At 48.4% G+C, this 12,902-nt stretch overlaps 1 protein-coding gene across 3 annotated transcripts in view; it reads right to left on the bottom strand.

Annotated features, from left to right (window-relative positions):
* The window catches only part of ARPC3 (actin related protein 2/3 complex subunit 3), a 58,022-nt gene extending 54,513 nt beyond the window's left edge, over positions 1-3,509 (bottom strand). Inside the window, exon 1 of one of the 3 annotated variants that reach the window (XM_069619551.1) lies at positions 3,331-3,509. In XM_069619551.1, coding sequence (XP_069475652.1) covers positions 3,331-3,336 — 6 coding nt within the window. In that variant the 5' untranslated portion in view covers positions 3,337-3,509. Of the gene's footprint in view, positions 1-3,044; positions 3,167-3,283 lie in introns of those variants that run through there. The other 2 variants (XM_069619550.1, XM_069619552.1) reach the window with 2 other exon arrangements.
* Between the last annotated feature and the right edge of the window lie 9,393 nt (positions 3,510-12,902).

Below are 12,902 nucleotides of genomic sequence, written 5' to 3'. Positions count from 1 at the left end.
TTTTCCCTCTTTTTAGAGCGAGTCGGCCTCAATTAAAAGGTGTGTGCATTAATTTCCAGCTGCAACTGTTTCAAATAATCTGGGAGCCCGGTAGGGGTCTGATCTAGAACCACCAAATCATCTGCATAAGCCATGTACAGAACTTTTTGTACATGTCACAAACTTGGGGGAAAGACCTGCTTGTCGTAAAAGCTTGATCCAAATTACTAATATAAAAATGTTAAAGAAATGGTGCTGAAACGCATCCTTGTCTTAGACCACGGTGGGTCATTATAGGTTGTTAATAGTTACCCAATTGGTCCAGACGCACTCTTATCCGGGTCTTTGTAGGTAGTAGCCCCTTCACACCACCACACTATAATTAGGATGGAGGTCAACCTGTTGGCCTATTGCTCTCCCAAATTTGGGCCCACTGTACCCTGCAACTAGATTTTGCAGAGTAACCAATGCAAATGTGTAATTATGCAGATAATACCTACATTAGCATACACCCGCCACCTGCTGCCCAGCTCCCAAACTAAACATTCCACCCCTTTCATGTGCAGCCCTCTGCAGCTACCCTCCTAAACTAGGTCCTTGCTTAAATAATGAAAAGAAATATATACATTTATCCAGTAGAACAGCAAATATCCCCCTTTGTTTAGGTCTGAAATATTCACTTACTAGCACAGACTACAAGTTACTGCCCATGACAGGGGCCTGGAATCCATCAGGACATTCTCACATGATGGACCATCAAGGACACTTGAACCCAGCAGCAACACATGAGTAACGAAACTTCAAATGGAAACTGCATGGACGATCCTTGTTCTATCCCCCCAACAACTAAATGATAAACTCCCTACTCGAGCATCTCCCTACAGATGAAGACGGGCCAACGTTCAGAAAATTGCTCAAATCTGGCTTTTCAACTAACTTCACACGACACCAACACTAGAACTCGCCACCTACTCACCTCACCTAGCTTAAGGGAGGGGCCTTTTAAAATTCTAGAAATTATCCGAATCCCACATGCAACACACTAACAAAAGATCCAGAAAAAAACTCACTTGGTTTAGAATCCACACAACTGAAAAATAATCTAACAAATATACCACGAACTACCGGTAAACCACCTATTCATTTTACCAGAAAGCATACAACCTTGCTTCCGGAGGGCTCACAATGTTTAACTATCATGCCCACTACTTGTACTCCACGTTTGTCTATTGCCCTTTAGAATCTTTCAGCACCTTAACTCTACACACTCAAATCCCCACAGATGGCTGTCAAAGACCTAGCCGATACCACCTGAACATTATTGGGCTTGGTCTATGCTCCCCTATTTAGTGCTCATTTCCTCCCCCTCATCTGATAATACGACCCAACCCAAAGCACCCTCAGCCTTGCAGATCATGTGTTTTCTCTTCCAGATAACATATTCCCCAAGGGGCTCTCTGCCAAATCCACAGAAGGATACCAGCAAACAGGACCCAGGTTCTTCCTTTTAACGTCAACACCTTGCTAGGCAACTAAGCCCTCCCTCTTCTGGAAGCTTCTAGAACCACACGCAGCAATGCCAACAACAAATGGCTGAAGAGTGCTATACAATACCACTTTACTTATTACAAAAAAAAATAAAAAATAAATCGCAACACAAAGGATCATCTGGAATTCAGATAAACGACTCCAAACTGGGCTCTAACGACTAGGAAGCATAGACCCAACTGGAAACAGGAATCCCATGGATGAAACCATGACCCTCAAGTTAATATTCCCTAACCAGAAGGCAGGGGCACGCCCCAACCACCCATAGACCCAACTGGAAACAAGAATCCCATGGAGGAAACCATGACCCTCAAGTTAATATTCCCTAACCAGAAGGCAGGGGCACGCCCCAACCACACATGTCCACAACACTGCTAATCCACAGAGGAAACCTAGGTAGGCAAGATGCCCACACAGGATGCACAGGGAGGGACCAGAATCCTCTTGCCTTAACATCCCCAACCCAGTTGGGAATATGCCAGTATAAGCCAGATACACGTAACACTAGAGTAACACAGAAGACAATTTCCACTCCAATAGGCTGCCAACTAGGTCGTACAAACTACAATACCAAACACAGGATAATCAGAGATGTTGAGCATAGAAACGTACAAAGTAGTAAGGGAAACCCACTAACCCAATTCTCAACTTTCTGCATACACCCCTCATAAAGAAACCAACACAAACACCTCTCGGCACAGCAATCAGCACGCACTTCACCACATGCAACAACAGACTAACATGTGAATTCGCACAGACCCAAAAACCGCACTTCAGCTCAGCAAACAGTGCAAACCGAACTGAAGCTTCCAACAGGACATCACAGCTCATACTTCCCTATTCTCACTACACTCTACTAATCCCCATACCCCCCCTTTCTTCACACTCTTTTTCAGATCCGCCAGACGCCTGTGGACTACTCCGGTGGTGACGGTGCACTGTACAAATGCCTTCAACATTAACTCTAAGCCATCAAAAGCGATGTCCCGTTTTGCCAATAGAAGTTGTTCATTTATTAGATCATCAAACACAGCCTCAATCCAAACAGAAGTGTTTGTTGACTTACAAAGACCACTCCATACCAACCAGAATAGTCACCAATGACAAAAAAAAAAAAATATTCGATTAAAAAAACAGAACATTAACAAACGCGTTCATCAATATGTGAACGGAAGGATAATGTTCTACAAATTATGACAGCAAGTAGTATATCGCTTTGTACACGCAATGCCCAAGTAGAAGACCACTAATCAAAATAGTATAACAAATGCGCCTTCATTTTGAACCTAAAAGTCAGCCACCGAAGTAAACAAGGACAGCAGCATTCTCTCAAGTGAAGCAAAAAACAATAAGTTTTTGGGACACCACATAAGCACTTGTTTGAACCCAAACCATTCACCAGGGCATCAGATATCTTGTATGATACAAACAAATTCAACTGAGGACAAGTGCTCCCTCGTTCCCAAAACATTTACAAAAACAGGAACGCAAACACAGGTCTGAACCCCAGCTATTACCTAATCACTACGCCAACATTGCCCTGTGGTGAACCCTGCATTTTGAATAGTCGGAAAATCAGATATGTAAACACTCTCCGAGTAAATTCACGTATTAATCGTCCTGCCCTCCCAGGCTGCACTGTTGGGCGGCGGCTGGTCCAGGGTCTGACCATTGCCTCTCACTTCCTGAATGTCCGACTGTGACCCCCCCCCCCCCGCTCCCCACGTTCAACATAAGACCCTGGCCATCGGCGCACCCTAAAGCTGATGGAAGAAGGCTGGCGCAACCCCAAAGGCATCTCACCGGCATCCTGGATTCTTCGGTCGAGCTTCTGGAGGTGAAGAAGATGGAGAACCAGCGCTCTACAGTCGTGGCCCTGCACTTCCGCTGTCACACCCAGTGCAGAAGCAGGAAGCCACAGCGACCGGCAAATACAACTTGCCCTTTCGCCGCCAGGTGGCGTCCCAACACCTAGAGCTGTCTCCATCAGAAACAAACGAGGGAATACTCTGTGTTTGGATCCTTGACATTATCTTGCGGACTTGGTCGCCATCTTGTAGATGGGTTCGAGTTTTGAATTGGGCCGGAAAGAGGGCATCGGAAACGTAAACAGTGTTCATATTTTGAATGCAAAATGTGGACGCGCATACTATTTCAGTAATTATTATTACTTTGTATGGTTATTTTTGATTTTTTTTAAATTAGGACAAGCGGAAGTTACTCTAATATTACTGAATGTTTTTTTCACACTCCGACCGTAACGTACATGAACATATATGGCCGCCACTTTACAGTGTTGTCATGAGCCTTAGCTGATAATAGTCAAACCACTGACCACTAATATGGGCCAATGTACAAAGTGCGATAACGATAGGAGCTCCAGGCTGAATTGGGGGAGTTTTTTTTTTAACGTTTACAGCCTTTTCTTCATGCATAAATAAAGGTAAAGGAAGGCTTAATAATTATAAAGGAAATATGTTAGATGTGGCGTGTGACCCTCAGTGTAGTAAAACGCAGTAATAGAAAACAGGAGACTTGCTGGTTAGCTGGAAGGGCTTTATTTATGAATTGCCAGCCAGTCCCAAATACACACAAACTGCGTGTCTCTAAGGATTTAGGCCAACGGGCCTGAAGTGGCTGGGGTTTGCTGTGTGCAGCTCACGTCCCCAACGGAGCTGCGGGCCCCGTTCTCAGAGGAGCCGGCAGGGCGCTTCTTTCCGCGTCCTCGGCCCGGCTCGTAATGCGCGCGGAGCGCGCGGGGGCGGGACTTCCGGTTCCGCGACTTCTCGCGAGAGCGGGGCTCTCGCGACTTCTCTACACACCTCCCTTTTTCCGACTGATAATAGAGTCACTGTACAACATAGTCATTGTATCTCACCGGTCTTCTGTGCTCTCTTCTGGGCCGCTCCCTGGTTCCAGCGCACTCTTCTTGCTGCTCTGGTTCCGGGTCCGCATCGAGTTCTTCCGGTTCGATCTCAGGTTCTAACCTTTCTTTGTCGTCTCCTTCGTGTTCACGTTCCTCGCTTCTCCCATAGTTCTTCTCAGTCTCTACTAGTGATCTCTCCGGAGACCTCTCTCTTTCTTGCCTCCTCTGGTACAGTGCTACTCTTTCAACGTTCCATGTGCGCCCGTCTTCCGTGCGAATGTAGTTTGTTCCTTTGTGAATTACTTGGCAGGGTCGACTGTATCGGGACCCTCTGATTTGATCTTTCTTTGGTAGTCTGATCTTGACCAGGTCTCCCTTTCTTATGTCTGGCGCTTGTTTGGCCCTCCTTCTCTCATCACTCCATGACTTCATACGTGCCTTACTGCTTTGGATTCGCCACACTACTTCTGACATGTCCACAGCCTCATCTTCTCGTACTTTCGATAGCCATGGTGGACTCAGCGTGGACGCCGCACTCCTCCCTCTCAACATTTTGAACGGGGAAACCTGCGTGATGCCATTTGGAGTGAGTCTGTGGGCCGCTATGGCCTCTTTGGTGGTTTTGAGCGGGTCCATTCCTGAAGCTGTTGCCAATTGGATGGCGCCCTTTATGAACCTGTTTGCCCTTTCTACAAGCCCATTGGCCTGAGGGTGATACAGGGCAGCTTTCTTTTGAATGATATGATTTCTTTTTAGAAAATCTTCCATGTCTTTAGAGACCAATTGCACCCCATTGTCCGTAACCACCTCCTTGGGGAGGCCTTCCCTTTGGAAAATTTCTGTGAGTCCTTCTATGACCGTCTTGGTGGTTATATTAGGGACAAACTCTGCCTCCACCCATTTCGATAAGTAGTCCACCAGCACTATGCCATACCTGTGTTCCGGCGACATAGCCTCCAGGGGTCCTATGAAGTCGATGCCTATTTTGGACCATACTGCTTCGGGTATTTCTGTGGGTATCAGGGGTGCCTGGCGGACCTTAAGTCTTTTGTCGCTGTTTAAGCATTCATGACACCGTTCTATCATGGTGCGAATTTCTTGGTCCATGGACGGCCACCAGTAGGCCTCTCTCACTCTGCGGCGAGTCATCGTATTTCCGAGGTGTCCCGCGTGAGCCCGGCAGAGAATGGTTTTCCTCATACCTATTGGGGGAATGATTTGATCATTTTTCATGACGATCCCTTCGATTTCGGACAGCTCATCCGACACTTTCCAATATGGCCTCATGCCTTCGGGCAGCACTTTTTCACTGGGCCAACCTTCTTTGATGCATTCTCGAATCCTGGTCATGGTGGGGTCTTTCCCATCCTCTTCCTCCCAGTGCCTTTCACTGAGTTCCAGGTAGTCGGGTGCTCTTAAGTCCATGACGGATGCCACGATGCATTCCCCATGTAGGAATGTGGTTGCTTTATCCTTATCTTCCGGCAGCCGCGACATGCAGTCGGCCTGCGTATTTTTCCAACCTGAAATGTGCTGGACTTCAAAAGTGTACTCTTGCAGTTTGGCTGCAATGCGTGCTAATCTGGGTGTGGATGTTTTGGTCCCTCCAGGGCTGAGCATGTGGATGAGCGGTTTATGGTCCGTCAGCAGCTTGAACTTTGTGCCCCACACGTATGTTCTGAAATGTTCCACTGCCCATGCACACGCCAGCATTTCCTTTTCAATGGTGGAGTAATTCTGTTCCGCTTCCGATAACGCCTTCGACGCAAAGGCTACCACATGTTCCGTGTCACCTTTCTTTTGAGTTAATACTGCTCCCAGTCCATACGCACTGGCGTCTGTGGTGATGACTGTCTCCCACGTTGGATTAAATGGTTGCAGACATGGGTCATCCATGATGTGCTGTTTTATGCTTCCCATCGCAATCTTTTGCGGTTCTTGCCACGTAAACTCCGACCCTTTTTTGAGTAAGTCGCGGAGGGGTGCTGTGGTTTCTGAGAACTTTGGTATGAATTTGGCATAGTACTCAGCGAGTCCAAGAAATGACCTCACTTCTTCTTTGCAGGTGGGTTCTGGAGCTCTACTGATGGCCTGCATGAGGTTCCGTTTTGGACTGATGCCTTTTTCCGAGATCAGGTACCCTAAGTATTCGACCTCTTTCACCTTGAACATGCATTTTTCATGGCGTAAGCGGATGCCTGCTTCTTGTAGCTTGTTGAGGACTTTTCTCAACGTGGAGTCGTGGGTCTGCTCATCCCCTGCATACACCAGGATGTCGTCCTGGAAATACACTACGTTTTTAACATTGCGTAGCAGGACATCCATCATCCTTTGGAAAGCCGATGCTGCTGATGACAACCCAAACGGCATTTTGGTGAATTGGTATGTCCCAAACGGAGTGATGAATGCCGTGAGGGGTTTTGACTCTTCATGGAGCTGTATTTGGTGGTATGCATTTCTCATGTCGAGTTTTGAAAATATCTTGGCCTCTTTCATTAGTAGAATGAGTTCGTTGATGCTTGGAAGAGGGTAATTGTCCGTGATGACTTCCAAGTTTAAGCTGCGCAGGTCTATGCAGACCCTCAATTCCTGGGATTGGGGCTTCTTTATGAGAACCACCGGGCTCAACCACTCGGATGCTTCGATTTCTTCTATGACCCCCTCCCTCTTCATCTTGTCTAACTGTCCTCTGAGGGTATCTCTGGCTGTGGCAGGTACTGGCCTCACCCGATGCTTGACTGGGACAGCATTTCTTTTGAGCACAATTTTGTGGAGAAAACCCTTAATGTGCCCCGGCTCCTCTGACTCCTCTGAGAATAGTGTAGGATAATCATTTTTGAGCACAGGTCCGTCCTTTGCACTGACTGACAGTACCTGATCCTCTGTGCTGGGATCCAGTCTAATTTTCAGTTTGTCTTGGTCGTCCCAACCTAATACTGCTGGACCTTCATGGCTGAAGTAAACTCTAGTGATTGCCACTCTCCCTTTGAATTCGACTTTGCCCTTTATGTACCCCAAGAGTTCAACCGACGCTCCCCCGAAAACTGTGGGCTTGTGCCGCGTAGTCAGCACTTGTACTTTTTCTTTTCCCACCATTTCTTTGTAAGTCCTCAGGGGAATGATGGTTAGATCCGAACCTGAGTCTGCCATGACCCTAGTTTCATTGCCGTCTATTTTAATCGTGCAATGGGGCTTCTCTCTCCTGGCTCTTGTGCTGTTCACGATTATAACTGTGGGCCTACCTTCATCTTCTGAGGATGATTCTCTCTCCATGAGGCGCTCTGCGTTGAGACTGGTGACTTTCCTGTTTCTCCATCGACACACGATTGAGAAGTGGCCAATGCGTTTACATACGGAGCACTCCTTATCTCTGGCTGGGCACTCTCTGTCAAACGCTAAGTGCTTCGTACTGGTGCACCTGTGGCACTTGAGGGGTTCTTTCCTGTTTCCTTTCACATCCCTCATGTCCGATGACGGCTTTTCTTTTTTTGAATGGAAGCCCACTGCCTGTATTTCAGAGGAGCTCTGGGCTCCTGTGAGCTCCTTCCGTCTTCCCGCCGTTTCTTCGACTGCTCTGGCAATTTCGATTGCTTTCTCCAGCTGCAGTTCCTTTTCGATGATAAATTTATCTTGGACTTTCCTGCTGTTCGTGTGAACGGTCAACATGTCACAAATGAGGTTTTCCGCATTGTTGCCAAAGTTACATAATGCCGCCAGTTCCCTCAGCTTAGTGACGTAATCATCCACTGGTTCCGACATTTCCTGCTTCCGACCGTAGAACCGTATTCTGTGCAGCACTGTGTTTTCTTTGCTGGCAAACCTCTTAACGATTCTCCTCACCGCCTCCTTGAACACGTCGTCGTTGTCGCCATCAACCGGGATCGGGGTCAGACTTTCGAAAATTCTTTGTCCCTCTACCCCCAGGGCATTGAGTAACATGGCCCTGCGCCTTGCCGCCGAGAACCCTGCTCCACCCAGTGCTTCCACGTAGGTCATGAATAGGGGCTGCCATTGTGGCCACGGAATGGCAGGCCTACCTGGAGTTTGGAGGAAGGGTGGCGGTGGCGTTGCTCCTTGCATGCTTCTTCGTGGGTTGTGGTGATCCTCGTCGCCAATTTATGTAGTAAAACGCAGTAATAGAAAACAGGAGACTTGCTGGTTAGCTGGAAGGGCTTTATTTATGAATTGCCAGCCAGTCCCAAATACACACAAACTGCGTGTCTCTAAGGATTTAGGCCAACGGGCCTGAAGTGGCTGGGGTTTGCTGTGTGCAGCTCACGTCCCCAACGGAGCTGCGGGCCCCGTTCTCAGAGGAGCCGGCAGGGCGCTTCTCTCCGCGGCCTCGGCCCGGCATGCGCGCGGAGCGCGCGGGGGCGGGACTTCCGGTTCCGCGACTTCTCGCGAGAGCGGGGCTCTCGCGACTTCTCTACACTCAGGCCCCTCGCATGCATGCACAGTCACACACACGAACACACGGGATGTGTGTTGCTGGTACGGGGTACCAGTGTAACGTCGAAATCTGCTCATCCTCGAAAAATGCTTAGGGTGCTACTGCGCATGCGTGAATTTCAATGTCGAAGCAAAATCTGACCGTACTGTAACGTCGGATTTTGCTTACCCGTCAGAAAATGCTTTCTGGTCTCAGGGGCAGCAGGGGCAGGGGCACGGGCAGGGGCAGTGCTAACCATTATGTTTCCACAGGGCATATTATTTATTTTAACCCTATGTTGTGCAGGGCAGTGCATTAACCCGTCAGAAAATGCTTTCTGGTCTATGGGGCAGGGGCAGCGGAGGCAGGGACAGCTCTACATTAACGCTATTAACCCTATGTTTCCACAGGGCATATTATTTATTTTAACCCTATGTTGTGCAGGGCAGTGCATTAACCCATCAGAAAATGCTTTCTGGTCTATGGGGCAGGGACAGCGGAGGCAGGGGCAGCTCTACATTAACGCTATTAACCCTATGTTTCCACTGGGCATATTATTTATTTTAACCCTATGTTGTGCAGGGCAGTGCATTAACCCGTCAGAAACTGCTTTCTGGTCTATGGGGCAGGGGGGGCATGGGCAGTGCTACATTAACCCTGTTTCCACAGGGCATATTATCTATTTTAACCCCATGTTGTGCAGGGCAGTGCAGCATAGCATTAACCCGTTAGAAAATGCTTTCTGCTGTCAGAAAATGCTTTCTTTTTTTTTTTTTTTACATGCTTTCTGGTCTATGGGTCAGGGGCAGCAGGGGGCAGTGCTACATTAATCCTATTAACCCCAGGTTTCCACAGGGCATATTATCTATTTTAACCCTATGTTGTGCAGGGCAGTGCAGCATAGCATTAACCCGTCAGAAAATGCTTTCTGCCGTCAGAAAATGCTTTCTGGTCTATGGGGCAGGGGCAGCAGGGGCAGGGGCAGTGCTACATTAATCCTATTAACCCTATGTTTCCACAGGGCATATTATCTATTTTAACCCTATGTTGTGCAGGGCAGTGTAGCATAGCATTAACCTGTCAGAAAATGCTTTCTTATCTATGGGAGCAGGGGCAGCGGGGGCAGGGGCAGGGGCAGCGCTACCTTAACCCTATTAAACCTATGTTTCCACAGGGTATATTTTCTATTTTAACCCTATGTCTATGTTGTGCAGGGTAGTGCAGCATAGCATTAACCCATCAGAAAATGCTTTCTGCCGTCAGAAAATGCTTTCTGATCTATGGGGCAGGGGCAGTGCTACATTAATCCTATTAACCCTATGTTTCCACAGGGCATATTATCTATTTTAACCCTATGTTGTGCAGGGCAGTGCAGCATAGCATTAACCCGTCAGAAAATGCTTTCTGGTCTATGGGGCAGGGGCAGGGGGGACAGGGGGGTCAGGGGCTGGGGCAGTGCTACATTAACCCTATTAACCCTATGTTTCCACAGGGCATATTATCTATTTTAACCCTATGTTGTGCAGGGCAGTACAGCATAGCATTAACCCGTCAGAAAATGCTTTCTGCCATCAGAAAATGCTTTCTGGTCTACGGGGCAGGGGCAGCGCTACATTAACCCTATTAACCCTATGTTTCCACAGGGCATATCATCTATTTAACCCTACGTTGTGCAGGGCAGTGCAGCATAGCATTAACCTGTCAGAAAATGCTTTCTGCCGTCAGAAAATGCTTTCTGGTCTATGGGGCAGGGGCAGTGCTACCTTAACCCTATTAACCCTATGTTTCCACAGGGCATATTATCTATTTTAACCCTATGTTGTGCAGGGCAGTGCAGCATAGCATTAACCCGTCAGAAAATGCTTTCTGGTCTATGGGGCAGGGGCAGTGCTACCTTAACCCTATTAACCCTATGTTTCCACAGGGCATATTATCTATTTTAACCCTATGTTGTGCAGGGCAGTGCAGCATAGCATTAACCCGTCAGAAAATGCTTTATGGTCTACGGGGCAGGGGCAGTGCTACATTAACCCTATTAACCCTATGTTTCCACAGGGCATATTATCTATTTTAACCCTATGTTGTGCAGGACAGTACAGCATAGCATTAACCCATCACAAAATGCTTTCTGCCGTCAGAAAATGCTTTTTGGTCTATGGGGCAGGGGCAGCGGGGGCAGGGGCAGTGCTACATTAACCCTGTGTTTCCACAGGGCATATTATCTATTTTAACCCTATGTTGTGCAGGGCAGTGCAGCATTAACCCTATGGTGGCAATTTTGTACCCTATGTTACATCATTTATGGTGCGATTGGAAAATCAGATGGCAGCCTAAGCAAAGTCTGACGGCACGTAAAATGCCATTTTCTGCTGCCCTGCAAAGCCGCCTTCCCGGGCAACTGGAGCTCTGCTTCAGCCATTTTAACCCTATGTTGCATCATTTGGGCAGCCTAAGCAAAATCTGAGGGCATCCTAAGCAAATTCTGACGGCAGCCTAAGCAAAATCTGACGGCACGTAAAATCGCATTTTCTGCTGCCCTGCAAAGCCGCCTGTGAGGAATTGTGCCAACTTAACCCTATGATGGTTTGGCGCCGTCCTTCCCGAGCAACTGGAGCTCTGCCTCATCACTTTTAACCCTATGTTGCATCATTTAGGTAGTGATAGCAAAATCTGGCGGCGAATCCGCTGTGGATTCGCGGGTATGGAGTCCTTTCATTTTTCTTTTATTCTTTTAGAGTATTAAGGCTGTTTTTGTTTAGTTTACACATGTTTACTAGTAATGTGATGATTGTTTTGTAAAAGTAAATTTAAACTAAACACAATAAAAAATGTTTTAAAAAAAAGTATGGAGTCCTTTCCTTTCTCCTGCTGTATAACCTGCAGGCTTGTCTGGGCCTATTTTCAACTTGAAGAGCCCCCTTTGAAGAGATAATAGAATTATCTATTGTGGTGGTTGCCCTCCCCGGGCTTTCATTTTGCCTTAAAAGTTAGCCTCCCTGGTGCTTTTATTCTGGTTCTGGGCCTCTCAGACCACTCGAGCCTCATGGGGGGCAGAAGAAACCCCTCTATGTAATGTCTTCGAGGTCCGATCTTGTCGCGATGAGGTGCTGGTCGGTCCCCCTCCTTCTCCCCTGGGCCTCCTTTTGTGGGACCTCTGTTCTGGAGCCACTTGGGGATTCTCTCCTCATGGAGGTCCACAGGGCTATACCTGGCAGGTTGTCTCTCTCTCCTGGACCAGGTCTGCGGGGCTCTCAGTCCTTTACTTCCCCCGCTTTTATGGGGCAACATCTCCCAGCGACCCCTCCCCCCGCCTGGGTTATCAGCTGTGCCCCTCTTGATATTAGAGGCTTCATCTCCTGTGGTTGCCACAGTTTGTCTGCTTAGGAGTGCCTGCCCCCCCTGGAAACTCCACCTTAGCTCCTTTATCCTGCTCTGGGGAACCGGGGTGTCTGGGGTCACTCTTGTGGGCCCTTGATCAGATCTCGCCGGGGCCAACAAGGTGCGGTGCCTTGGCCCTTCCTGGCCTCAATGTTCTCCTGGATGGGTGGTGTGGTGGGGGTTGTGAGGTAGTCCTCTGGGCATAGCTGACTGGTCTGTGGCCCAGAGCCTCCTCCCTCCCTTGCTATGTCCTACGGTATCTTCCTCTGTGTGTTCACTTTAATGGAGGGGCCTCACCTGTTGCACTTGTCGGGGTTGCACTTGTCAGGGTCCTTATGAGGCTCCACGGGTGCTCCTGCTATCCCCCTGTTGCTCTCCTCGAAGCTTGCCCCTTCAAGCTCCTGCGGTCCCCCTGTTCTTCTCCTCTACGCTTGCCCCTTCAAAGCTCCTGCTGTCCCCCTGTTGCTCTCCTCTACGCTTGCCCCTTCAAGCCTCATGCTGTCCCCCTGTTGCTCTCCTCTACGCTTGCCCCTTCAAGCCTCAAGCTGTCCCCCTGTTGCTCTCCTCTACGCTTGCCCCTTCAAGGCTCCTGCTGTCCCCCTGTTGCTCTCCTGTATGCTTGCCCCTTCAAGGCTCCTGCTGTCCCCCTGTTGCTCTCCTCTACGCTTGCCCCTTCAAGCCTCATGCTGTCCCCCTGTTGCT

This window comes from Ambystoma mexicanum, chromosome 10 (genome assembly GCF_040938575.1).
Source record: "Ambystoma mexicanum isolate Mex_15411 chromosome 10, UKY_AmexF1_1, whole genome shotgun sequence".
Taxonomy (NCBI): Eukaryota; Metazoa; Chordata; class Amphibia; order Caudata; family Ambystomatidae; genus Ambystoma; species Ambystoma mexicanum.
Note: the sequence above shows the minus strand (reverse complement) of the source record. Positions and strands in the feature narration are given on the sequence as shown.